Source organism: Chanos chanos, chromosome 5, assembly GCF_902362185.1.
Source record: "Chanos chanos chromosome 5, fChaCha1.1, whole genome shotgun sequence".
Taxonomy (NCBI): domain Eukaryota; kingdom Metazoa; phylum Chordata; class Actinopteri; order Gonorynchiformes; family Chanidae; genus Chanos; species Chanos chanos.
This window is the reverse complement of record NC_044499.1, coordinates 43,067,386-43,093,314: the sequence shown is the minus strand read 5'-3', so window position 1 is coordinate 43,093,314 and position 25,929 is coordinate 43,067,386. Positions and strand designations below refer to the sequence as shown.

General features: G+C 40.2%; 3 protein-coding genes across 3 annotated transcripts in view; 2 read left to right on the top strand and 1 right to left on the bottom strand.

Moving 5' to 3' along the window:
* LOC115812574 (transient receptor potential cation channel subfamily M member 4-like) overlaps positions 1-7,595 on the top strand; it is a 16,580-nt gene extending 8,985 nt beyond the window's left edge. The window contains exons 11-27 of the mRNA XM_030775059.1: positions 141-437; positions 955-1,056; positions 1,233-1,361; positions 1,585-1,714; positions 2,492-2,637; positions 3,099-3,211; positions 3,727-3,834; positions 4,008-4,054; positions 4,349-4,590; positions 4,879-4,994; positions 5,388-5,520; positions 5,722-5,896; positions 6,116-6,287; positions 6,483-6,664; positions 7,020-7,152; positions 7,257-7,329; positions 7,470-7,595. Coding sequence (XP_030630919.1) covers positions 141-437; positions 955-1,056; positions 1,233-1,361; positions 1,585-1,714; positions 2,492-2,637; positions 3,099-3,211; positions 3,727-3,834; positions 4,008-4,054; positions 4,349-4,590; positions 4,879-4,994; positions 5,388-5,520; positions 5,722-5,896; positions 6,116-6,287; positions 6,483-6,664; positions 7,020-7,152; positions 7,257-7,329; positions 7,470-7,595 — 2,424 coding nt within the window. The remainder of the gene's footprint in view (positions 1-140; positions 438-954; positions 1,057-1,232; positions 1,362-1,584; positions 1,715-2,491; positions 2,638-3,098; positions 3,212-3,726; positions 3,835-4,007; positions 4,055-4,348; positions 4,591-4,878; positions 4,995-5,387; positions 5,521-5,721; positions 5,897-6,115; positions 6,288-6,482; positions 6,665-7,019; positions 7,153-7,256; positions 7,330-7,469) is intronic.
* A 2,691-nt stretch (positions 7,596-10,286) lies between these two features.
* LOC115812573 (uncharacterized protein DDB_G0271670-like) lies at positions 10,287-18,265 on the bottom strand. Its single transcript, XM_030775058.1, has 2 exons — positions 18,209-18,265; positions 10,287-11,087 (listed from the first exon to the last, which is right to left on the bottom strand). The coding sequence occupies exons 1-2, from the start codon at positions 18,263-18,265 to the stop codon at positions 10,287-10,289; spliced, it is 858 nt and encodes a 285-aa protein (XP_030630918.1).
* A 172-nt stretch (positions 18,266-18,437) lies between these two features.
* LOC115812572 (carbonic anhydrase-like) lies at positions 18,438-25,586 on the top strand. Its single transcript, XM_030775056.1, has 11 exons — positions 18,438-18,519; positions 20,210-20,383; positions 20,515-20,672; positions 21,621-21,699; positions 21,970-22,133; positions 22,764-22,878; positions 23,522-23,832; positions 24,075-24,164; positions 24,747-24,819; positions 25,001-25,164; positions 25,536-25,586. Exons 1-11 carry the CDS (start codon positions 18,438-18,440, stop codon positions 25,584-25,586), a joined length of 1,461 nt encoding a protein of 486 aa, XP_030630916.1.
* Positions 25,587-25,929: the final 343 nt, after the last annotated feature.

Sequence of the window (25,929 nt, the reverse complement as noted above, 5' to 3'; positions counted from 1 at the left end):
ACCTAAAAGCCATGTATTCTACATTAAAAGGGAAAGACTGATGTAAAATCAGATGCTGAGTCATATTAAAAACAGAAGTGTGTTTTATTATATAATTCCTCTCGCTGTAATGCGGCATGCTTTTTAATTGTTTCATTCAGTACGAGGACCTGGAGGATTCCATGACCGACGCACTGGTGAATGACAAACCCCAGTTTGTGCGCCTGTTCACCGAAAACGGGCTCAACATCCTTGATTACCTGACCTACGGACGCTTGGAGAGCCTGTACCGCTCCGTTTCAGACAGCTCCCTGGCCTACACCTTACTCCAGCGTCGCCTCGCAGAGCGCCTGGCTGTCACTCATGGACACTCCTCTAACGAGAGCACAGAACTCCTCGACCACTGCCCAAAGATCATGAACGCTGCTCGTCAGGTCAAAGAACTCAGCCTTTATGAGGTACAGAATCAGAACAATGATGACGTCATGGCAAGTGACCTGTATGGGGGGGTGGGGGGAGGGAGGAGGGATGTTTGGGTTAAGACTTGAAAGTTAGTTTGAACAAAGTACAGAGGTAAGAACGATGAACTGATGAAAGGGTGAATGACTTTCTTAGGAGTTTTAGGGGTAAATTAGGATGAGATATGGTTTACATCTGGATGCCGTAGACCTAAGGGTTTTGGGAGAATTTGCTAGATTATGGCTTATATGGACATGATTTCAGATGTGTGGATGTTGTCTTCATAAAAGACACTACCTTGTGGAATTTCATAGAAGGAGCACTAAAACCAGTTTTCAATTGAGTTTTTTATTTGAGTGAGCTTGTGAGCGATTTGTTACTCGGGGTAGAGTAACAACAAGAACAGTGAACTCCACATTATTCTTTGCTGTGATCTTAATGAAGTGATTACTTGGTAGTGTTCTGGCTTTGCTGTGAGTTGCACCCTAAACCACAGTGCCTGTGATCCCTGCTCAGGTGTCCCGGGTGTTGGGGGACTTGCTTGGGGATGTGTGCCAGCCTTTTTTCTATGCTCCTCTGGGATTAGAAAACATCAAGTCAACAAGAAGAGAATTTCGGGTAAACCTCCTCTGTCTTTTTAATATTTCAGCTGCCAGTATCATGTCCTTGTATTTTTATCACCTTTTTCCTTTTGAAAGTAGCATTAAACTTAAAATTTTAGGATGCTATAAAGTCACACTGCATAAAATGAATGTTCTCACATCCTCTCTTTTTTTGTTCCTTTTTTTCCTCAGAAAGCATGTAAGTTGTTACAGGGGCCCTGTGTGTATCGGCAGCAGCGGTGCCTCTATCCGTGGGCTTGTCTCTTTATCTGGGCTGTTCTGCAGAACCGCAGTGAGATGGCCGTCTTCTTTTGGGAAATGGTAACTCTTTCCAATGAATCAGAACAGAAGATGGGGATAGCACATCTGCTAGTAATAGCCATAATGTATTTAATTGGTCAAAATAAGTAATTGTGAATGAAACTGAAGTAACTGTGAATATTGCTTAGCAGTACTGTTTTCTCTCATCCTCACTCTCTCACTCTCACTCTCTCTCTCTCTCTCTCTCTCTCTCTCTCTCTCTCTCCTCTTGTCTGTCTCTTAGGCAGGGGAGTCAGTACTCAGTGCTTTGAGTGGTTGTAGGTTGCTGAGGGAACTCTCTAGACTGGAGACTGAGACTGAGACAAAACTTTCCATGAAAGAGTTGGCTCAGCGGTTTGAGAACCTGGCCCACGGTACGCAGCCTGTGTGTGTATGCTGAGTGTAATATTGCTTATGAATGGGGCGATGTTTGTGTGAAATATTGTTGTGAATGTAAATTCTCTGCCCCAGTTCTTCTGCGTCCACCTCCTGTGTATATCTTCCCTTCTGTCTTTCTGTAGATGGGTTTGTATAGGCTCTCTTCTGTCTTTCTGTAGATGGGTTTGTATAGGTTCTCTTCTGTCTTTCTGTAGATGGGTTTGTTTCTGTAGATGGGTTTGTATAGGTTCTCTTCTGTCTTTCTGTAGATGGGTTTGTATAGGTTCTCCTCTGTCTTTCTGTAAATGTGTTTGTATAGGCTCTCTTCTGTCTTTGTCTAGATAGGTTTGTATATGTCTCCTTCTATCTTTCTGTAAATGTGTTTGTATAGGTTCTCTTCTGTCTTTGTGTAGATGGGTTTGTATAGGTTCTCCTCTGTCTTTCTGTAAATGTGTTTGTATAGGCTCTCTTCTGTCTTTGTCTAGATAGGTTTGTATATGTCTCCTTCTATCTTTCTGTAAATGTGTTTGTATAGGTTCTCTTCTGTCTTTGTGTAGATGGGTTTGTATATGTCTCCTTCTGTCTTTCTGTAAATGTGTTTGTATAGGTTCTCTTCTGTGTTTCTGTAGATGGGTTTGTATAGGTTCTCTTCTGTCTTTCTGTAGATGGGTTTGTATATGTCTCCTTCTGTCTTTGTGTAGATGGGTTTGTATAGGTTCTCTTCTGTCTTTCTGTAGATGGGTTTGTATATGTCTCCTTCTGTCTCTCTGTAGACGTGTTTGGTAAATGTTACCAGAGCAGCGAGAACCGTTCTTTCACGCTGCTGATCAGGAAGTCTCCGGTGTGGGGCGGGACCACGTGTCTACAGATGGCTGTGGGAGCTGACGCCCGTCTCTTCTTCAGTCATGATGGTGTGCAGGTGAGACTTTTGGTCTGTCTTTCTGTCTGTCTGTGTCTTTCTGTCTCTCAGGTCAATTCTGTTTTAAAGTTATTACATAGGTGATTCAGACTTTCTCTTCACATTGACCTTCATTTCTCTTTGAGTTACTCCTTGGTTCTCCTTCTCATTCCATTCCAATGGCAGAGTGTAGAACTGTTCCCAGCAATCCCTTAATTACTGTTTCCATCCATTACTTTTGCTGAAAGCTGTGTTTCAGAATAAAGCAGAAATGGTTTCTTTTCTGTCTTAGTCAGAAAAGTGATTTCATTTACATTTACAATAATTGCAGACTGTATAAATCATATGAAGTACTTTACTACACTGAGTTCACCTGTGTCACTGTGTCTGTGTCCATGCCCGTGTCTGTGTTCATGCCCATGGCTGTGTGTGTGTGTGTGTGTGTGTGTGTGTGTGTGTGTATGTGTGTGTGTGTGCCTCAGTCCTTGCTGTCTCAGATCTGGTGGGGTGATATGGAGAGAAATACAGCAGTGTGGAAACTGATCCTCACGCTCTTTATCCCTCCTCTGTGTTACACCAACCTCATCACTTTCAGGTACCCATCTTTACCCCATCACCCCTTTCCACTCGTTCTCACTGACCTTCTGCTCTCCATTATGTCTTTTTTTTCTCGACACTCAAAAGTTAGAATTGGTCCATTTCTCCATTCTACTTTGTCCTCTTTCTGTTTCAGAACTTACTCTAATTATATTCCATAATCCAGTTTATTTTAGTTTGGTTCAGTTCAGTTCATTTCGATCATGTTAAAAAATATAGGTAGGAAAACAAGCAAAACATTCATTAAAATGAAATGTCAACATATACAACAAAATCTCAATATTCCTTTGTTAGTTAGTCCTTAGTCTCTCTTTAAGCATATGAAAGTCATGCTGTGGCTGTTTAATTTAGTCTCTCTGTCTACAACACTGCCTGTTGGTCATCATCACCCTTTCGTCTCTGTCTGTCTGTTTATCTGTCTGTCTGTGTCTCTCTCTCTCTCTTTCTCTCTGTCTCTCTCTCTCTCTCTCACACACACACACACACACACACACACACACACACACACATTAGGGAAGAGGAGCAGCCAGAGGAGGAAAAAACTGATGAACCTGCTCAGGCAAAAGAGGCTGACTGGATTTATGGAGAAACCATTTTCTCTTTCTCTGACATCAAGCACCAGTAATACAACCTAATCATGCTGTATGTGTGTGTGCGTGCGCACGCGTTATGATTGTGTGTGTGTCTGAGCGTGTGTGGTCATGTCTTTTGCTTTTCACTGAGACATTTTGCACATGAACAGTCCATGTGCTTTTGTATGACAGTGGCTTTGTGTTTTATCTGTGTTGTAATAGTGAAACAGAACTCGAGGACATGGGCAGTATCAGAATCACTTCTAAAGGTTTGTCTGTTTCATCGCATCATCGTTCCCTTTCAGAGTTATACATATCCTCTCTCCATCAGTCCCTTTCATTACCTCATTACCATTGTACCTCATTACCATTGTACCTCACATGTCCACTGGAAGCTGACTCAGTAATAAGTGATCTTAATGATTCATATCTGCACTTTCATTTTATTACTAGTAGATCACACTTATTATTCCACTGGTTTACAGTCTAGCCCGACTACCTCTCTCTCTCTCTCTCTCTCTCTCTCTGTGCCTCTCATTATCTGTCTCTGTCTCTTCCCTCAGGAACGCCGGTTTTGCCCGTGCAGGCCAGGAAACGCCCCTTCTTCGTGTCCCGTTGGCGGCAGTTCTGGATTGCACCTGTCACCTCCTTCCTCGGCAACGTGCTGATGTATTTCCTTTTCCTACTTCTGTTTGCGTACGTGCTGTTGGCCGATTTCAAGCCGCCGCCCCCTGCTGGCCCGTCTGTGTCAGAGTACGTGCTGTATTTCTGGATATGGACCATGGTGTGTGAGGAGATTCGACAGGTACGCACAAACAGAAAGCCAGCATTACGCCCGTTCTCTTTGTAGTTCCTGTAAACCGTTCATATAGGTTCACTATAAGCAAAATTAAAGAGATAAACTGAATAAATATTCAAGTCTTAGTATTTTCTTAGTTTCATCTTGATGTGGATGATTGCATAATCCCGAGCCCATGTTACAGTTGCATATATGACCATAGCTTATTAGATACCATTATTATAAGAACCTCTTTGACAGTGTATGAGTGTGAGTGAATGAGTGTGAGTGCAACTAAGTGTTATTTTTTTTCAGACATTTTTTGTGGGTAATATGACTCTTCGTCAGAGAATTAGGCAGTACAGTCAGGATGTGTGGCATAAGTGTGACCTCGCTGCTATCTGCCTCTTCATCTTTGGCTTATTCTGCAGGTAAAGCTCTAGAATAAGTTTATTCTCCTTGACTTTTAATTCACTTTTTCAGTTTTCATGACATGAAGTGTCCACTAGGGGGCCCTATCTCATGATCTTTGTGGAACTTGGATGGAAATTTACTTTTGTTTTGAATGCCATACTAGTGTTATTGGTAAACAGATTTTTGATTGATTCACAGAGAACATATGAATAGAGTTATTCCTTCATACTTGAGAGAAAGTTATTTTAACTCAAATGAATCTTGAAGAGTCTTCATATTAATGGTTTCTGCTATGCTCGCTATTGAAAAATCAAGTCATTGCACTCTTTCTGTGTGTGTGTGCTCGCATATGCGCTTCTGTGTGTGTGTGTGTGTGTGTGTGTGTGTGTGTGTGTGTTGGAATGTGTAAGGATGTTTAAGGGGTCCTATAGAACTGGCAGAGCATTTTTGTGTCTGGACTACATGGTCTTCACCCTCAGACTCATCCACATCTTTGCCATTCACAAACAGCTTGGACCCAAAATCATCATTGTCGGCAAAATGGTGAGAAACACACAGAGAGTTTAATGTCACATCAAACTAGTCATCACCATTTTGGAAAAACCGCTGTGGAAAACCACAGTGGCCTGTAACTTTATTTCATCCTCCAACCTTCTCCAAAGTATTGGTCACATTAGTATTTCATTTTAATCAAAGCTCTATCAAAGCTTCACACTGTCACTGATGAGATGTCTCCATCTTTAGATGAAGGATGTGTTTTTCTTCCTGTTCTTCCTTGCTGTGTGGATCATGGCGTATGGAATAGCCAATCAAGCTCTGATTTACTCCTATGACCCTCGTCCTGATAGGATATTTCGCAGAGTGTTCTACAGGCCGTACTTGCACATATTTGGCCAGATTCCAGTGGAGGAAATGGACAGTATGTTCCGTCACCAACAAATACACAAATGTCATCCATTTTCCTTTACGCTTTTTCGTTTCAGTTGTTTGTAATTTGTTTGTTTGTGTGTGTGTATTTTTGTGTGCGTGCGTGTGTGTATGTGTGTGCGTGCGTGTGTGTATGTGTGTGCGTGCGTGTGTGCATGCGTGCTTGTGCGTGCGTGTATGTGTGTTTGTGTGCGTGTGTGTTTACATTTAGCTGGCAAGAAGTGGGATGTGGATTTGGAATGCACAAATAATGTGACCTTGGTTGAAGAGGGTGCAGAGCCGTGCAGAGACACCTACTCTAACTGGCTGGTGGTCATTCTACTGGTCATCTACCTGCTGGTCACAAACATCTTACTTATCAATCTTCTCATCGCCATGTTCAGGTTCATCCATCCATCTAATCATCCATCCATCCACCCCTCCATCCATCCATCCATCCATCCATCCACCCATCCATCCATCCCTCCGCTCATGTGTCCTCCCATCTGTTTAACCCATAAACTTGCTTTTGTAAAGGACCAAAGCTATTGCTGCTAAACATAATGATACTCTTTCCCCTCTTTCTTCCATTCCATCAGCTACACCTTCACAAAAGTTCAGGAGCGCAGTGACACATATTGGAAGTTCCAGCGGTATAATCTGATAGTAGAATATCACTCCCGCCCTTCCCTGGCCCCTCCCTTCATCATCCTCTCCCACCTCCACCTCTTCATCAAGAGAAACATTCGCAAAGTGCCTTCCGTCAAGATCCATCATTTTGGTACCGTTTTAAGCACTTTTTGTGATTAACAAAAGTTCAAAATAAAAATTTATCTGGGTCTCGTCTTAATGGTCGCACAAGAAATAGTTTAATTCATTTCTGTTTGGTGTTGATGATGTATAGTCTTGTTGTATAGTCCATTTAACAGCGTCACACCGTGTCATTAAAGTCTGAATGATGACAAACTGTTGTTTTTTTTTTCCTGTTAAACTGGCATGTATACTGATACTAACAGGATGTCTCTTCGCTAAAAAACACAGAGTCTTCCTTGAATCCCTTGAATGAATACCTCGTTCTTAAATTACGCGGAAAAAGGAAAGATGCCGTGCTAATTTTTCCATTACATCATTTTAAGCTGTAGACCTGAAGGGGAAAGTTGCTAATAGGCTTTTGACGTGGGAGAGCATTCAGAAAGAGAACTTCCTGTCGGCCGAGAACAAGAAACAAAGAGCAAGTGACTCGGAGAGGATCAGACGAATGACTGTCAAGTGAGTCCACTAAGTAGTCATATCACCGTGTGTGAAAGTGCTGCATAGTCGCTCCTGTCTGAAACCTATCCGTCTGGTATGATGTGCCTGTCTGTGTGCTACAGGGTAGACGAAGTAATCAAACAGGTTGCAGAAGTGAGGGATGTTGAACGCAGACTGAGAGTGCTTGAGTCAGAGGTGAGGCCACTGATGCTTAATCTTTAGCGGGCTGAGCCGAGTTTCAAACTTAGCCTTTTCAGACCCTCTCTCTCTTTCTGTCTTTTGTTCTCTCTCTCTCTCTTTCTCACTCCCCACCTATCACTCTTCTTCTTTCTCAGATGGAATTCTGCTCCAGTTCTCTCAAGTGGATTGTTGAGGTTCTTTCTCAAAGCAGTGGAATGAAGATCACACGCCCCCCTCCCTCCCAGAAAGGTGCTTTAGTAACTGAACTGAAAATGCTGTAATAAGGATTCTGTATTGTATCTATGACGGTAAAATAATCTAAACACAACTCTTTTACTCTTTTTTTTGTTTTGTTTTGTTTTTTTTTTTCAGAATCTCCAACAATGCCCTCAAACTGAGAGAGAATCCAGTGTTACTCAGGAATAGTTTTCTCATTCTTTCTCTTTCTTGTGATAAGAGTCAGACAAAGGAAGAATGGGTCTGTTTCATCACCATTCACTTTTTTTTCCTGTGAAGTGGTGTGTTGTTATTGATTTCCATTTTTAAACTGGTCATGCCAGTATTCTCATTGTTCCGCGTACTCCCCGGAGTTACATGTTCCTGAATGATTTGTCCTATTTTTCCATTGACCATGAGAGAGAAGGTACAAACAACAAAGAAAGCTGGCCTTGAACTCGGGTCTGAACTCTTAGACGTACACAAGGAAGCTTCCCCTCATAAACAAGGCTTGACTTGCACTGTGTTGCATAACAATTAGATTTTTAATAAATGTTTATGTATTTATGCATAGCTATCAAAGTAAAATTGATGTATTTTAGAAGGTTACTAACAAGTTCAAAGTTTTATTTCAGTGGTGCTTTTAAAAAGCGTTTAGCCTCACGTACCCACCGATTATGCAATGCTTCAGGAATAAAAAAAAAAACCTTCAGGGTACCAGTTATTTGTGTTAAAATAGGTTTAATTTGACTGCGTTGATTGCCATATATCTATGCACCTTTATCATTGCACTTTATGTGCTGCTGCACATGTTTACATTGCGTTGTGGAATATGACTTTGTGTCTTATACATTGTAAACATTTACGTTGTGGAATATGACTTTGTCTTATACATTGTAAAAGTTTACAGTTTTGGGGCAGCCGTGGTCTAAAGGTTAGAGAACCAGGCTTGTGACTGGAGGGTTGCCGGTTTGATTCCCAGGCCCAACATCCATGGCATCCATGGCCTTAACCCTAATGCTCCCCAGGCGCAGAGGAATGCTGCCCACTGCTCCTGCGTCTGTTGTGTGTTCACTACTGGTGTGTTGGATGGGTTAAATGCAGAGACCAAATTCACTGCTCACTGTTCACAGTGTGTGTGTGCAGTCACTGAAACTTAATAAATTTTACACTTGAGTTTGGTTATATAATGTGAGGTTAAAAGTACTTTTTATAATGGTTCGACATTTTTATGGTGCAATCTCATTCAAGTGTTTTTCTCTAAAAGATGATCTTGGAGTTACTAAGCTTTGTTTTTTTTCAGAGGGCTGTTTTTTTTTGTGTGTTTGTGTGTGTATATTTTACTAATTTTTTGAATTGTGATTTACTCAACAGCATTTTAGAATAAATCTGGTACTAAACTCATGACGCGACGGTGTCACGTGATGTCTTTATTTAAACTACTGTAGTGCTTTGGCAAGCTCAGCAGAATTGAAGGGACAGAAAGGAGAGGAGAGAAATAGTTTTGAAGCACGTGTATACGCTTCTATTTCAGTGTCGTTAGAGCGCGTCTTCTCTTTTTTTTTTTTCCCTCCCAACCTCCACTCTCTCGCATTCTCTCTCTCTTTCTCTCTTCCTCTCACTCATTTTTTCCCTCCCCCTCTCTGTGTAACACACACGCTGTACGTCTCTCTCTCTCCTCTTCAGTGTGGAAGCGGACGCAGTTGCATGACTGCGCAGACTGATAATTGGCATGACACAGCGTATATCGCACGCTGTCTGTTGACTCAACGCACCTACGTTTGGCCCAGAGCCAAGGCACGCGCGTCGTACGCTCTGACAAAATCGTGTTTTAGTGGGACAGCCGAACTGTTAATGTAATGCAGTGTACATTAAAGTGGGTTGCGCTTAGTGTTTAATTGTCAACTGTTAATTAAGGTACTATCAGGCTGTTGAGCAGTAACCAGAGACAAAAGGGTAAGAGTTAGCAGGCAAAGGGATGATGAATGGATGAGATGACCTTTGAAAGAGAAGGAATGAGAAGTGTGAGAGTAAGAGAGAAGGGGATGAGGTTTCAGCGACAGAGCTCTATTGAAGGTCATATCGTCGAGTGTAATGCTGCTATTGAGAGACTCTTTATATAACCTCCCAGCCCACCTGTCAGGTCCAAGCAAGCCCTGCTGAGAGAAGTGACAGTGTGTAGCTAACTTCAGCCAGCTGTGTGTGTGTGTGTGTGTGTGTGTGTGTGTGTGTTAGGTTGGGGGGGGGGGACACACACAGGGGTCTTTATATGTGTGAGTGTAACTGCACATCTAAACAGGCATGTGGACATGTCTTTTAATGTTTTGATGTGTATCAAACCTTTGCTCAAAGTAATGCACAGTTGCCTGTTTAATACGTGTCTGTTTCTTTTGAGTGTGGTTATAATAGCTATCATTGTCCTGCAACCACGAATGGAGTAGAGGACGTCAGGAGCCTAGTCACACTGACATGTGGTCTTGTCAGTCATCTTTGTATGCTCCCCTGTTTCAGCATGTCCTCTGTGTGTGTGTGTGTGTGTGTGTGTGTGTGCATGTGACTGTAGCACAGGGGCCAACCCCCTTTCTCTGTCACTCCATTCTGGAAGACTAAAAGAACAGAAGGAGGTTGCGAAGACGCTTCTCCTCTTCTGGATCTAGAAAAACTTTGATCTGACTGGACCATACTTGAGTAACTTCGAAGGTACCGGTATCAAAATCAGTCTTTTGTGTTGTGGAGTGGGATTGTCTGGTATTTGTCTACTCTGTGAGTGATCCAAACATGGCAGCTGTGCGGAGGTGGTTGCTTGGGCTGCTGATTGCCCTGCTGAGTGTAGGGGCCTGGACACAAGAGGCAGTGCAAAGCACTGAAGACCTCCAAAGTGAGGAAGAGGAACTGGGAGATCTGGCTGCTGAGGGGGCTGATGACGCTGTTGCAGACGATGATGATGAAGGTGGGGATGCGGCGGAGGCTGGAGGTGATGACGATGACGATGATGATGATGGAGGAGACGAAGAAGAAGGAGAGGCGGCAGCTGAGGAAGACGATGATGAGGAGGATGGTGGAGAAACTGAGGATGCTCCTGCAGCCGAAGACGATGAGGATGAGGAGGAGGAGGGTGAAGAGGAGACTGCTGCAGCTGACGCGGATGAAGAAGAAGCAGCTGATGCGGATGAGGAGGGTGAGGCGGAGGAGGAAGATGCAGTAGAGGAAGAGGTGGCTGAAGAGGAGGAGGAAGCTGAGGAAGATGAAGCAGAAGCTGATGAAGAGGAGGCAGAGGCTGAGGAAGCTGAGACAGAAGAGGAAGCTGAGGAAGAGGAGGGTGATGCTGCAGCTGATGAAGATGATGAAGTGGCTGATGGCAGTGAGGAAGAGGAGGATTCAGACAGTGACGATGAAGCAGAAGAAGAAGCTGAGGAACATTCCCCTGAGGAGGAAGCTGGAGATGATGAGGAAGAGGCTGTTGAGGCTGCTGCTGATGAAGATGGTGAGGATGAAGATGCCGACGATGATGATGACGAAGGCAGTGAGGATGAGCCCCAAGGTAACAATCCAGCATGCTCAAAATTAATAGAATTTGCCTGTATCTTTAAAATGTGTCTTTCTCTGGACTGGACTTTAATCTTAAATCTATCGTACATACATAAATCTCAATGCTCCCGCACGCCAAAGTCATAATTCTTCATTTACTTTGTGAAAAACACAACTGAAACATTAACTGGTCATTACTTTTGTATTTCAATTTAAATAGTAGATAAATGTAAAATGTCATAGTGCATTTGGCAGTGTTGTGTGTGTGTGTGTGATTCTGTACACTTTGTTTTACAGTGCAGAGTCTGGACACGGTGTTCAGTCTATGCTGCCACCACAGTCAACCAGAGGCACACTTAAGCCCAAAATAGACAGCTATATCTGAACAGCAACAAGCATGTGAAATATTCTAAACTCTTTGAGTCCTTTTCGGTCAAATGATGTTGACACTGACATAACACACAGTAGCCAGTATACGTTACGAGCTATTAAATTTCTCTTGAGCTGCTGTCACAGCAAACACTTCTTTGTACAAAATCTTTATGGAAAAATCTTGAAGGTCTTGTGTAAAAGAACCTGCCTGGCATGAACACAAAGCAGGTCAGATCAAAGAGCCAATCATTATTTGACAAGCACTTTTAAACCTGCCTTTGAGCTCCTCTCCAGCCAATCTTAACATAGTACAATGCAATCATTACAGCTTGTATGATGCATCTTGGTTCCTAAAACACTTTTAGCTGAATAGCACAAATTGTTTCTATACATACATAATGTATTTCATAGTTAATTTAGTTATGATTGAATTATCCAAGCACCCACCCCCCTCTCTCTCTCTGTATATAATTAAATAGTCATTTGAATGGAAACATTTAAAATGTTGCCATTCCTAACCTTTTCTGCTTTTGTCTTTCTCAAATGACACTAACCATCATTAAATGAAGACAAAGGCATTAGAGGAGTGGGCTTTAAGCTTTAAGAACTTCAGTCCGATTTCCCTAAGCAAAGTTAAACGCATGTCATTTTGCCTTGATTTTCTTTTAGTGGATGCTGGTGAAGAGGAGGAGGCAGAGGAAGAGAGTGTAGAGGAAGAGGAGGAAGCCCCTGCCATTAGTGTGGTCGCACAGTACCATGCAGGTTCCATGTGTGGTATATGCTCTGTTTGTGAGGTAAATGCGCTTATAGTACATACATAACGCATACATAAAACACATGTGCTGTAATATACATGAAGCATATGTTGCATGAGAGACACTGCAAATAGCTCAAGCAGCTGCCTTGCTTTGTGTATGTATATGTTACACATGATAAATGTTTCATGTAGCGGCGCTTCCATTAGTATGATATAACTGAATCGCCTCCTCTCTTTTTAGCACAGTGTTTACAACTTGAACATTTTACAAGTGTAATTAAATTGAGTGACCCCGGGTCACAGATCAAAATGTCTTATTTAATTTGCATCTAACAGATGACGAAAAGCATGGAGATTTAGAAATATAACCCAGGTACAGCAGAGCAGAACAGATTACACGCTAAAGTTAAACTAAAATCTATCAGGTTGGGTGATTTTTTTTTTTTCTTAAAAAAAAAAAAAAAAAAAAATCTGTTCTAAAGCTTTTCTGCGTTTCTGCTGGGTCACGTTTGAGAATAAAGTAATCCTCAACTAGTTTGGTAATTTGTTGCCCTGTGGATTGCTGTTGACCATATGTTGCTTTTTCTCTGCAATATGACAAACTACTGAAATGCATCTCAGTTTTCTGCTCTATCTCGCTTTGGTTTTTTGTCACCAGTTTCTTTCGTTTTAGGATAATTAATGCTTAATTTCGTCCCGCATTAAAATTCACATCCTGTGTGTGTGTGTGTGCAAAACGTCTCATAAAAACATGCAAACGTCTTGTAGGTATTGGTTTTGCTTGGCATAAATATTTTTAGCACCCACCAAACTGTCTGCTTGACCCACGGACTTGCTGAGATGGTTATTTTGGTTAAACCTTTAGCACATGTTTAAAGCTCCTGTCCTGCATTTCTCAAGTAGACAGCACAAGCCTGATGTTCTCCTCTTTCCCCTCAGCACTGCAGTAGCTGTGACAAGTGCCCCTGTCAGGATGGAGACACGTCAGCACACTGCCAGCACTGTCAAGTACGTATCCATAACCATATCCATTCCCTTGCCTTGTCATGACTGCTGAATACAACATAATGTACAGATCCATGAAATGAGGGGAAAAAATGAATAGTAGTTCATTGTTCACATTTATGCTTGTGTCCTTCATAATGATCTCTCTCTTTTTTTTTTTTTTTTCAAAATTTCTTACATCACATCTCTGACTTTCGTTTCTAGCAATGTTCACTCTGCTTCGCCTGTCCCGTAGTCTGTGAGACAGTTTGCAAACCAGGTAAAAGTTTGTTTCACTACACGCTTTTCAGTCTCCAAACACATTACACGCCAGTGTGTATTTTCTAAAGACTCTTAAAAACAAACCAAACTGACACTAAGTACATACTTCTTTTGGATATGATAAACATATCGCATTTACTCACCAAATATTACCATTACCAGTTTCTGAATGATCCTTTATGCTCTGTTGTAGCTTAATGAGTCTTCCTAATTAAGAGTCATAGACTTATTATCAGAAGAATCAGTTTGTCAGAAACACTCTCCATTTGACAAATACTTCCACAGTGCATTAATACTTATGCCTTAATGTCCAATATACTACTGAAAAAGACTTTTGTTTGGGTTTGTTTGTTTTGTTTTGTGGGTCTGACCTTTTTGTCTGTGTCTTACAGGTGGCTTTGTGGATATACTGACTGGATCTCTTTATCAGTAAGATCTGTAGATTTATGCTCTCATTTTCTCTTAAATGTGCCACCTGTTTACATAACATAACTGCATAACTGCACTTGTTAACTTGCTTGCACTTTCTCTAATTTGTTGATATACCCCTATACACATTGTTTCAAGTTGCTCTTCTGAACACTTTCCCTTTTCATTTTCTCTCTCTCTCTCTCTCTCTCTCTCTCTCTCTCTCTCTCTCTTTCTCTCTGTGTCCTTGTCGTGTCCTTAACCTCGCAGGACTGTTACATCTTTGCTTTGAGTGTACTGGACATTGACCCGTGTACACCATTGTCGGGTGAGGTCAGGAGCTGTAGCTCAGCAGAAGAGTTCATGATGTTTCTTGTGTCTCTGACGTGTGATTATAGCTGGAAGTAACTTTGTGGTCAGATCTGTGGTCACCTTTCAAAGTAGTTATAATTCTGGGAAACTTGACCCCAGATCTGCTGTCTAGTGGTACTTATTCCGTCGAACTTAAAAGTTTACCATTGTAAGACTTGGGATTGTGATCAAGTGGAGTGCAATGACATCACAAAAGGGGAAAGAACATTCAGCTGTTCTTGTTTTATTATTTATTTTCTAGATTTAAAGTATAATTACACATATACCACCATTTTGAGAGATATGGAAATAGACTTTGTGACAATGACTTACTTTGTCGCAATTACTTTTACAGGGCTTTGTTTTATGACAGTCATACACATGCCAATCTAAACCTTTTAACTGTTAGTTCTCATGCTGAAATAGGCCTGCATCAGACATCCATTGTGGACAAACCAAAGACAGTCCTTTACAATAAAATTTGTTTGTAATACGTACATATTTTGTCCTTTTTATCCATTTCTATCAGTCTAAAGCAATACTGCAACGGAGCGGTAAGCAGATCTATCATACATTTTGTGTACTTATTCTTGAGACGGCTCCATGAATTAAAACATTTAGCATCACATGAAGAATCCTTTATGGTTAAACTGAGGAATTTTATAAATTAAGTTGTCTGTCAGATGTGCATCTCCTATCGTTTGCGTAAATTGGTTTTGGAGTGAGGAAGAGGTTCGTAAAACGTTTTGTAAAATATTCAGAAAAGGGACAGTCATTGTTACGGCATTTTCCATTCCGTCTCATCATTTGTTGTCAACAACAAGCTGCGGGGCCCTTCTCAAGATGCAACGTGATACACAAAGCACTGACCAGTCTTCTGCTGTGTGTACGATACAAATAATGAGGAACACTGACATTCCATCACTGGTTCCTCAGAGTAACTTCCCATGACTATGCACTTTCAATAGCTTTGAAACTGTGGTCTGTGAGAACAATCACAGGTTGTGGATAAAGTTTTGTTCCTTCCCAGTTATATGGACAGACAGGTTTAATCAGTTTTAATCAAGCAGCTCATGTGTTTATGTAATCCAATTAAGTGGAAGAAAACTCATGATGATGTACGAACCTGCTGTCGCACAGCTTTCAGGTCATATTCCTGACCCCGTCAGATCTTGGAGTGGTCTAAATGTTGAGGAACAAGTTTTGCTTTTCACAAACAGAGGAGTTAACCTTCCTGCCATAATAATACCTCGCACTTCAGAGGATACTTGTCACTGTTGTCATGTCTGGAGGGGGTTTCGTCCCCACCCCACTGGGCTCCAGGACAAAAACTGTCACCAACTACCTCTGTCATTGAAATATAGGCGTTACTCTTAAGTTTACATACAAAGGAACTATCTTAAAAATTTTGATATGCGCTGGATGTGATTAGTTCCCATACTACAGACTGCACTAAAATATCTCATGACTCTAAACATTACAAACCATCGAAATGTCCACAGAGAGTTTTATACATATACCAGGGATTTACAGAATTTATTCAAGTGTGACAAAGAGGGGGGATCTAGTAACAAAAACAAAAGTTTACGTTTTTTTATTTTTAATTCTGTGTGGTATAAGGTGAGAAAGCTTTCAATGAGGATTCCTTTAAAATGTTATTGAGATGAAAGATATTTTAAAATTGATTGTGTTATCTCTAATTCCATTAATCCAAGTGTAGTGCTCCAGAATTAATGGTGTACAAATGTGCATTCCACATTGACTGTTTTGAACTCAAATTTATAACTGAAAAATTATAGAGAGCATTCAGCACTTTGAAAGATCTTCCAGCTGGAGAACCTTTCAGAAACTGGTTTTAAGACAAGATTTGTGGTGTATGAATTCTTCAGCAAATATATATGTAAAGTTTCAGACAACTTAATTGCAGTGCCTGTACCGTCATTCAGAAGAAAGGGCATTGTCGCTGAAATATGTCATGAACAACTTATCATTCCTCTCTCTTAAATACTGTGGAGTAGTTATATGATGAATGATAGCCAATCTATAAAGGGGAATTACATCATTTTAGCATCTGAGCCCATTACAACACATAGTAAAATACAATGCTAAATTTATCAATGCAATGCACAACTTTGTCCTGCCTGCACTGAGAACTCATGAGAGCAATATCAACCAGATGACAAATAATACACATAGACAATATAGACATTATAAATAATATAGATCTTGCACTGTCAAAGAATCCATGTTTTATTGGAAAAAACCAAAAAATGGTCACCAAAAATGCTGAAGTAAAAGTTATAATGAGTGCCCTTATGTCCTAGAGAATGAACTTCCCCTTTAAGGATATCCATCCAGACAAATGCAGGTATTTATGGAAAAAAACAAGTGCTTGAGGACAATTTGTTCTTTGATCCAACAAATCTGGACCCCCCCCCCCCCCCAAAAAAAAACAACGACAATTCACTGTGTACTGTGTTGTAGAAATGGTTTATTTTGAACATGTTAAATATAAGGTCAGCACATATGTATGCCATGGAACAGTAAATAAGAAATATGAGATGAACTGAAAGTAGGTGAGCCTGCAATGTGTAGTATCTAATTGACCAAAGCATTTCACGTCCCATCATTCCTCAAATTGCTAATATCAGCTGATATCATCAGGAACAGAAGCTGGGATGATGCTGGCAAGTCTGAGGGGGAAAAAAAAACATATAATTGGATGAATCATCCATCACCATGTTCTCCACCAATGGACAGGTGCGGGTTTGACACTTGTGAGAATAACCTTAAAGGTCCATGGGCTGGAATACTTTACAGAAGCAAGGTAATGCAATATCAATATCAGTGCAATGTAATACAGTATCAATATCCATGGGTACATCTGAAACATATTATGCATGTTATATCACGTTCTTTCCAGACTTCTGTATGTTTTTTTCTTTTTTCCACTCAGGGTGTAATGGTCTGTAAAGAGCTGTGTTTGTTGTCATAAGTGAACACAGTGGAAATAGAAACATTACACTTAACAACCACAAACAGCCCTCTCCTCACTTTTCTGTACTTTGGCACTTTTTTGTCAACATTTTTACTGGCAGGCAGACAAAATTGTAACACTATTATATTCCATTACACAATAAAGGATCCTTAGGTTAAATCAGTTTCTGTGAACTAAAAGAGATGACACAGAAACAACAAAGTACATGGATTTCTTTTTTTTTGCATTGCATAAACTGTGCTGTATTTAGGTCAATGGTTTAGAATGTGTCTGTTCAACATATTTTGTCTGGTGACAGACGAAAAAATGGCAGGACACGTCACATTGGTGTAGGATGTGTCACTGACCTAGGTCTCTTGGTTATTCTTTTTAGTGTTTTAGGGGATGTCTGAGTAAAATAATCATGTTGAACAAATGCATTATGGCACCTCCTGTGTGTTTGATCTTTTTGTCCTTTGTGAAGTCTATTACCCTCTTTCTTTCAGCAAGAGGATATAAAAAGTGTTTTTTTTTATGGACAAAACCCCGGTCTGACAAAGTAAACATGACAGAGAGGGGATCCTCTGGATAAGACATATGTCTCCTATAGTGTCACATTGTTTTTTTACCACAATATAAAAATTTCTGTTTCTTTTCTGTTGCAGTAATATCATCTTTGTAATATAGACTTGTAATTCTTAGTAATCTGTAGCGTTGTTTGTATTTATTTGTTTTGTTGTTGTTGGTGGTGGTGGGGACGGGGGTGGCTGCATCAGAATGTCATATAGTATACTATGTGTGTGTGTGTGTGTCATATAGCTGCCTAAGAATGAAATTCACAAGATCCTCACAAAAATGGGTTCATCTAAAACCCCAAGAGGCACCAGATCCTCTAAAAAGACGCACAGGAATGAATGTCATCTTTTATATGTACGCACAATGTATCTTCTGCCTGTCTTGATCCCTGATCGAAGTAGTTTTCAATAAATCTCTTTCGTTCTTTAGCTTGTTCAACTAACTACACTGAGTGAGGTCATTACGACCGTGAGAAATAATTGCGATTTCGTGAAAACCATTCAATAAATGAAAGTTAAAAAAAAGACAAAATACTACCCGCAAAAACAAACAAACAACAACAACAAAGACAAAAATGTCATTTCTCAGCTTCCACAGACTAGAGAACCAAATTTATAAGGCACGTAAGGAACCTGCCTCAATCGATACATTTTCCAGTTATTCGCCTATATTATGGGAACGCCTCATCTGATGAACGGAGTTAACGTCCTGCCTCAAAGGGCCCAAGAACACTCCCCCACCCCCCTCCTCTATGGTAAGAGCCCTGATCATAAACTTGAGAAATATTTGCATTCCATATAGTCAGTGTTACTACGATAATCCGCCTCTTGGGAAAAATAAACATTTAGAAGCAGACATTACGTTAATTTGATTACCAGTGCTGAATTTGTCCATCAAACAGGCGACGTAAATTTCAGAACGATTGACTACATCAGTAGAGAAATCTTGAAATATATACACACGTTAATATATTTAAAAATCACGACAATAAAGAAAACACATTACACATAAAGGCGATATTATAGTCTAGTATAAATGTAGCCTATTAGCCTATGATCCAAAAGCGACTGATTGTTGCGTCAAGGTTAACGGTCATCACATATACGTAAAGAGTTAATGAGATAAAAAGTAGTAATGAGACAATAATAGGGCTTAACAGACAGTGACTGTCAGGACGTGTTTGTGTGTACATGCCGCTGTCTCCCTCTCATTGCCTTTTCCTGATAAGAGGAATAATAGGGGTGAACACACACACAGAGGGAGGGGGGGTTTATGTACATGAAACATTGCCCATATTGATGTCTGCTTGTACCACCTCTTTGTTTTTTTGAGCAACAAAACTTATGCCCTGTGCTATCTTTCCATATCTCCATTTCTTCACACTCCAAACTACATCAAGATATATCTGAGTAGATCCTGTGGTGTATTTCCCTGTCAGGAAGATGGTCTTTGCATTGTGATCCAAATTTGACTTGATGTAATACAGCTTCAGCATTATAACAAGGTGTTCATAAAGGTTAGTAGATCTTTTTTGCTTGAAAAAAATGTGTATTCAAATTCTCAGTAATATAGGCCTTATTTCTCTAGTGTTATGTCGTTAAATTGAGGTTGCTGTTGTATTGTTGTGAATTCTTTCTTTCTTTCTTTTTTTTTCCAGATGTCTCTTCTGTGTTTGCTGCTGTTTGTGGGATTGTGGGACTGCTGTATAACAAGTGAATCTCGTAAGTAATAATAAGTAGCATAAATGATAGAATATTACCTACCTGCACTATAACCAGGTATTCTCATTAGTTTATTCCAGAATTTGTGTGAAAGGGAATGGTATAGACATGAAACAGGCTTAATCTGTAATGAGAGTGTGATTCTGCTATTGTTCTGAATGCATGCTGTTAAAAATTCTTTTGAACTTTCAACTTAACATAGTAATGAAGACAAGCACTTGACTAAATGTATCAGTTCATAATGGTAATTTTTTTTATGTGAAATGAAAAACAGATGCTTTTAAAGGAACTGATTCATGTATTAACTGGTTGTTGTAATTTTAAGAAGGCTTGATGTTGTTTTAGTGAAACAACGTTGCAAGTTTGTCATTGCTTGTTCCTTTTGAGACCAAATGACATTTCATCAGAGCATGAAAACATTTGTCCATCATTTCAGTTATCTTTTTTTCTCATCATTTTTTAATGGCTGTAACATTTTGCACATAGCAGTGACAATGGTTCTTCCCTTTCTAAATTTCAGACTGGTGCTACTCCGGATGTGGTAGGCGGTTATGAATCCTCATCATTTAAAATAGAAATATTGAATATCATTTTTCAGTTTTTTTGAAAAACATTTTAATGTCTAGTTAAAACCATAACGTAGCAAATCAGGATTAACAAACAAACACATAAAAAGTAAATAAATAAACAAAGAAATGCTCTCTCTCCTTTTTTCTCTCTCAGCTGACAATGTGGCCCACTGGGGTGAGCTCTATTCTAATTGTGATGGGCACAGTCAGTCTCCTATTAACATAGACACTGCCAATGTGATAAGTCAGGAGGAGCTGGGAGAATTTACCTTCACAAATTTTAATAGCACAGATGCCCTGAAACACCTGATGAACAATGGACACACAGGTACAGTCAAAAAGACATTTTGATATGAATAGGAGGGAAATGAACAGGACTAGCGTAGTTCACCACATTCCGCTTGTCTGTCAATCTGTATGTGTCTCTGTCACTCTCACTCTCTCTCTTTCTCCCTGAAGTGCAATGTACATTGGAGGAGGGGATGGTGCACATTGGAAATGGGGGCCTGAATTACAATTACTCCTGTTTGCAGTTCCATTTCCACTGGGGGACTGAAGATTTCGATCACTACCCAGGGTCCGAGCATTCTGTTGATGGACAGAGATATCCAGTGGAGGTCTGATATACAAATTGTAGACAAATAATGTTAACTGGAGGGAGTAGGGGCAGATAGCTGGAATCATTGTAAACTGATTAAATGTGAGTATTGTGTGGATATCATACTATTATTAACATACAGACTTGCTCTCTGATGTTGGGTTTTCTGTGTGTGTGTGTGTGTGTGTGTTTGTGTGTGCATGTACATATGTGTGTGTGGTGTGTGTGTGCTGTTCAGATGCACATTGTGTGTCAGAGGACAGATCTTACCCAAACACAGGCGCTCGAGAACTCAGAGGGGTTTGCAGTGTTGGGCTTTTTTATTGATGTGAGTTACAACCACATGTATATACGTACATACATACATAGACACACACACACACACACTCACACACACACACACACTCACACACACACAGAAATATGTGTACATATATATATATATACACACACATGCACACAGGGGAGCAGTACAAACCTACCCAGTATATCTGATTCAGCATACCGGCTTTCCTCACAAATGAACACCATTCTTCCTTACTTACTTTAAGATCAGAAAGTGCCGAAATTATGACAACTGTATGTCAGAATACACAATCCAGCCTTTTGTTTTTGAAGGAAGACAGTGAAAACACAAATTTTATTCCCCAAGCATTGCTCTAAAACAACAGAAATTTTACCTTGAGAGTAAAGGAAACAGTAAATAAAGCAACACTGGAGGGGAGTGGCATATTATGAAACATAGAGGATAAGGAAATAGACAAATCATGCTTACACAGTGAATGTTATGTTGAAGGGCCTGTTTGTTTTCCTACCTCTATTTTCCCTTTTGCAAGTACAGTCATTTAAGAAAACAGTGACAAATGTATTAAGAATGAACTGAGCGTTAAAATGGAGAAGAACTGTAAGTTCTCCATCGCTCTCACAGCAGTTATTGGGTATTAAACTGAAGATGATCTGTCCTTAGGTACAAGATGGAGAAAATGATGCAATGTCTGAGGCCTGGAAAAACTTCACACACTATCTATCAGATGTGTCGACAGAAGGTGAGATGTAATACACAAGGATCAATCAGTGTAGGGAAATTATTACAGTTTGCATCTGTCACAGATAAACAGCTCGCCAGTGTTAATGTTTAAAACTGATTTCAAGAGACATATAATAATACGTTCTATGAATGTTCTGAAACCACCATCACCGCATAAGTTTTTATATCTCATTTTTAATTGGTCTGTCATAACATTTTTTCTTTCTTCAATTTGCTTTTTTTTTTTTCTTTCTTTAATTTTGTCTCAATCTCCCCAATGTTGTTTTAGGTAGTAACGTGAGCATAAGTGATCCCATTTCCATTCAAGATCTGCTTGTAGGAGTAGACTTCACCAAATATTACCGCTACAGTGGCTCACTCACCACCCCCACATGTAATGAGGCCGTGGTATGGACAGTCTTCCACACTCCAATCAAGATCAACAGAGAGCTGGTGAGAGCGGCGTATGTGTTCACAGCCATGAAAATGTATTAAATTCATTATGTTCACACATCAGTTTGCTCAGGTCTTAGGTCCCATACAGCTGCAGTCCATTTTCCTAAATGGAGTAGTACATTTTCCCTATGTAATCATTCCCTGCACCACAGGATGCAAACCACAGGATGCAAAATGTGGCTAATTAAGGCACAATGTGCAATATGGTATGGTTCTTTTAAATAAGTGATTTTTTTTTTTTTGTGGGGAATATTTCAGTATGTAACAACGGACTTTATATATAAACATATTTCAGTTTGACGGCTGATACACCTATATGTTTTCATCTGAGGTGACCTGTGTATAACCTGTTCCATCTCATTGTCTTTCAAAGCTAATCTTACATCAGTCTGAATGTTTCACTGTTTCATTCTCTTTATCTGTAAGATAGGTTGCCTTGACTAATGTCCTTCATATCTCAGAAATGTTAAGAACAGGTGCAGGTTTGTGTGACAGATCACACGCACGCACAATCAATCATGAGCTGACAACTTTCTGCGGGATCTTATCTTTGAATGCGATTAAATGTTACGTCATTTTTTCATTCCCTTTCCTTTTTCCTTGGTGGTTTCCCACTATCTTTTTCAGTTGAGGCAGTTTCCAAAAACATTTGATTTTGAAAGTATCTACCGGCCACAACAGAGTCTAAACAATCGCACTGTTAAGGCTTCAGCAGCCTTCGGCATGGACAGCCACACATCCGGTAAAACTGACCAGACTAAACTGTTTTCTCAATGATACAGTACTATTGAAATCTGACTTTCTATTTATTTACTCTATATACAAATTTCCTCATCTCTCTCTCTCTCTCGCTCTCTCTCTCCCCCTCTATTTTAGGCAGCAATCACTGGTGTTATAGTGACTGTGGTAAGGAAGTCAAAGAGGTTGTGTAATATCTGATATACATCAAATTTTAAACACACACACCTAAATATTCTTCATCACACTCTCTCTCTCTCTCTCTCTCTCTCTCTCTCTCTTTTGTTGTAGCCCATGGTCCTTCCGAGTGGGGGCACCTTCCCGATTCACATTGTGATGGGTCAATGCAGTCTCCCATTAACATTGACACACATCATGTTTCTACGGATCCTGGCCTTGGTCGTTTTTCTTTTCATGGATTCAATAATAAACACGCTATGAGTTATCTTATCAACAATGGACACACAGGTAAACACACAGACCCATGAATACTGCCAGTCTTGTTGCTCTGCACCTTCTATGGGTGATTACATCAAGCCTGCACCTCAGCAGGCAAGACAGAGGAGTGCGAGAAAATATTGCATTTAAATTAGCCAAAACTTTAGATGATCTTCTCCATTTTTTTTTTTTGGTGGTTGTCACTGTAGTGAAGTGTGTGTTAGAAGATGGCATGGTGGAGATCGCTGGAGGGGGGCTGGATCACATGTACTCCACACTACAGTTTCACTTCCACTGGGGAACGCATTCAAGCCAATCCACACCAACCAGTGCAAGTAGTGAAACCACTCACAGCCCTGATGCAAGTCACTCCCATCGTTCCAGTGCATCTCATGGCTCCAGTGATTCCAGTCATACTGACTCCACTCCAACTAGTGACTCTAGCAGCAGTGGTGAAAGCCCAGGAGACATCTATGGTGGTTCAGAACACACTGTGGACTCTCAAAGATATTCAATGGAGGTGACAGAAAAAGATGCTTTAGTTGGCTAATTTGCCATCTGATTAACTCACTGAGAGGCTAGCTAAATCACCAGTAACTTGAACACCAAATTAGCTCACAAAATGACTGAATATCAAGTTTCTTAAAGAACTTAATACCCCTAAAAATTCAAACAGTGTATGGATGGTCAGGTCTCATGTCTTGCAGTTTAATTTACTATGACTACTTATTATATTCATGGGTTTATTTTGCTGTTCCATAGATGCATATTGTGAGTAAAAGGAAAGACCTCGGTGTTGATGAAGCCAAACAAGCGCAAGATGGGTTTGCTGTATTAGGGTTCTTTATCGAGGTATGTCTGCATCATCTGATCCCTACCCCTTTTGACTCATAACATCTACTCTTGTTACTATACGCTGCTTATTCACCTGTGCTGCTCTTCTATGACATGACAGTGATGGGCTGGGCTCCAATTATTAAACAAACGCCCTTGTTTCATTGTTTTACACCTCTTCCTTAAACCCTGTGGGAGAAAGATCAGAATAATATACAACTTCACTCTGTAGTAACAGGGGAATACCTGTTTGAAGTCCCTTCCTTCCCTAGTCTATTGTCCAATGTCAATGACTAACTTTCTAGGTATGTTTTCTTTTGTGATGCATCAAGGAAGAAAGTCATTGCTCTTTTAATGAAATTCTCTTCCTTAAGAAGTGATGTCTAGAGATTCCACGGAAATTTAACTGATCTCTTAAGTGAGCTTCTTTCTTTGGAACTGAGTATGGTCTTAACTAGCTTGACAACAGCAGTTTTGGTGAAGCAAATAACAAGGGTGCATTTGGATTCATTAGGACATGACTCAACACACTTCTTTTCTACTCAGACTTAAGATGATATTGGTTTTTCTTGTCTCCAACTGCTGACCCTGTCCTGCCAGGCAGAAGAAGGAGGTCCTACACCAGATGCATGGATGAAATTTGCTGAACATCTCTCTGAGCTCCAGAGCATAGGTGTGTGTATGTGTGTGTAGGGGTGTGTGTGTGTGTGTGTGTGTGTGTGTGTGTGTTACTAGAGCAGTGATGCCCTCTCAACTTTCTCAACAGTGTTGAATTTACTGAGGCCATAAGCTACAGAATGTCACAGTTTGAAGCTCTGTTTATATAGTATGTTTTGGGTTTATTTTTCTCTTAGACAGTACAATTACTTTCCACCACAATATCTCAATTGATGATCTAATTGGAGATGTAGACCGCACATCTTACTACCGCTACATGGGCTCCCTCACGACACCACTCTGTAATGAAGCAGTGGTTTGGACCATCTTCAAAGACCCAATCAAGCTCGACCGGTCTTTGGTAAGGCAGTGAGAACGTGTTATCATGGTGATCTCTTTTGCAGGATGCTGACGAACCGGAGCTGAAATAATAACGTCTTCAGGTCATCTACAAACACCTTAAAAAAAAAAACCCCACACAGTATTATTATATGAACTCATCACCGAAAACGTTAATTTAACCATCTGAAGTCACTGTTACTTATTACAATTGTTATTATATCTTTACCAATTAAAAAAAAAAAAGAAGAAAAAGAAAAAATCAAGGCTAATTTAAGTCTCTCTGTCACATAAGCCATTCCTGCCAGTGGAACTTCACTTTACCAGCACCTATTTTTTTTTACATTGTGAACTTTATGTTTGTGACCCTCATAACTGTGAACATTCCGTCAGCTCATTGTCTTCTGGGGACATGCCAGAACTATGGCCATGGGGGCCATATGATGATTACAGATATGTCCGGCATCTGATGACTAAATGATTATTGAGATGCATGACAAGACAGCAATCTTTGCGAAAAGCAGTCAAGTCCTAAAACTGACAACGTGATTGCCATGTTTAATTGGACAGGTCATGACGTAGGTGAAAAGAATTCACATTTCTGAAATATTACATGTGCTTAGCTAAGTTCAGTTAGAATTGCAACTAGCTTTTCAATACATATAAGGGTGTGAGCATGTGCAACCCCCCCCCCCCCCCCCCCCCCCAAAAAAAAAAACAAAAACTGCATGAGTTAATCTAATAAGCAGTCACATAAATGATTCACCTAGTTAGAAGGTCTCATAGT

Bases quoted from the DNA above. Each gene is read 5' to 3' on its own strand.
- LOC115812573 (XM_030775058.1), bottom strand. From the start codon at position 18,265: ATGGTTTTCACGAAATCGCAATTATTTCTCACGGTCGTAATGACCTCA. The intron at 11,088-18,208 runs GTTAGTTGAACA...ATTAATTTTGAG, and splicing joins TAATGACCTCACTCAGTGTA to CATGCTGGATTGTTACCTTG.
- LOC115812572 (XM_030775056.1), top strand. From the start codon at position 18,438: ATGGGAACGCCTCATCTGATGAACGGAGTTAACGTCCTGCCTCAAAGG. The intron at 21,700-21,969 runs GTGAGATGTAAT...ATGTTGTTTTAG, and splicing joins ATCAGATGTGTCGACAGAAG to GTAGTAACGTGAGCATAAGT. The intron at 25,165-25,535 runs GTAAGGCAGTGA...ACATTCCGTCAG, and splicing joins TCAAGCTCGACCGGTCTTTG to CTCATTGTCTTCTGGGGACA.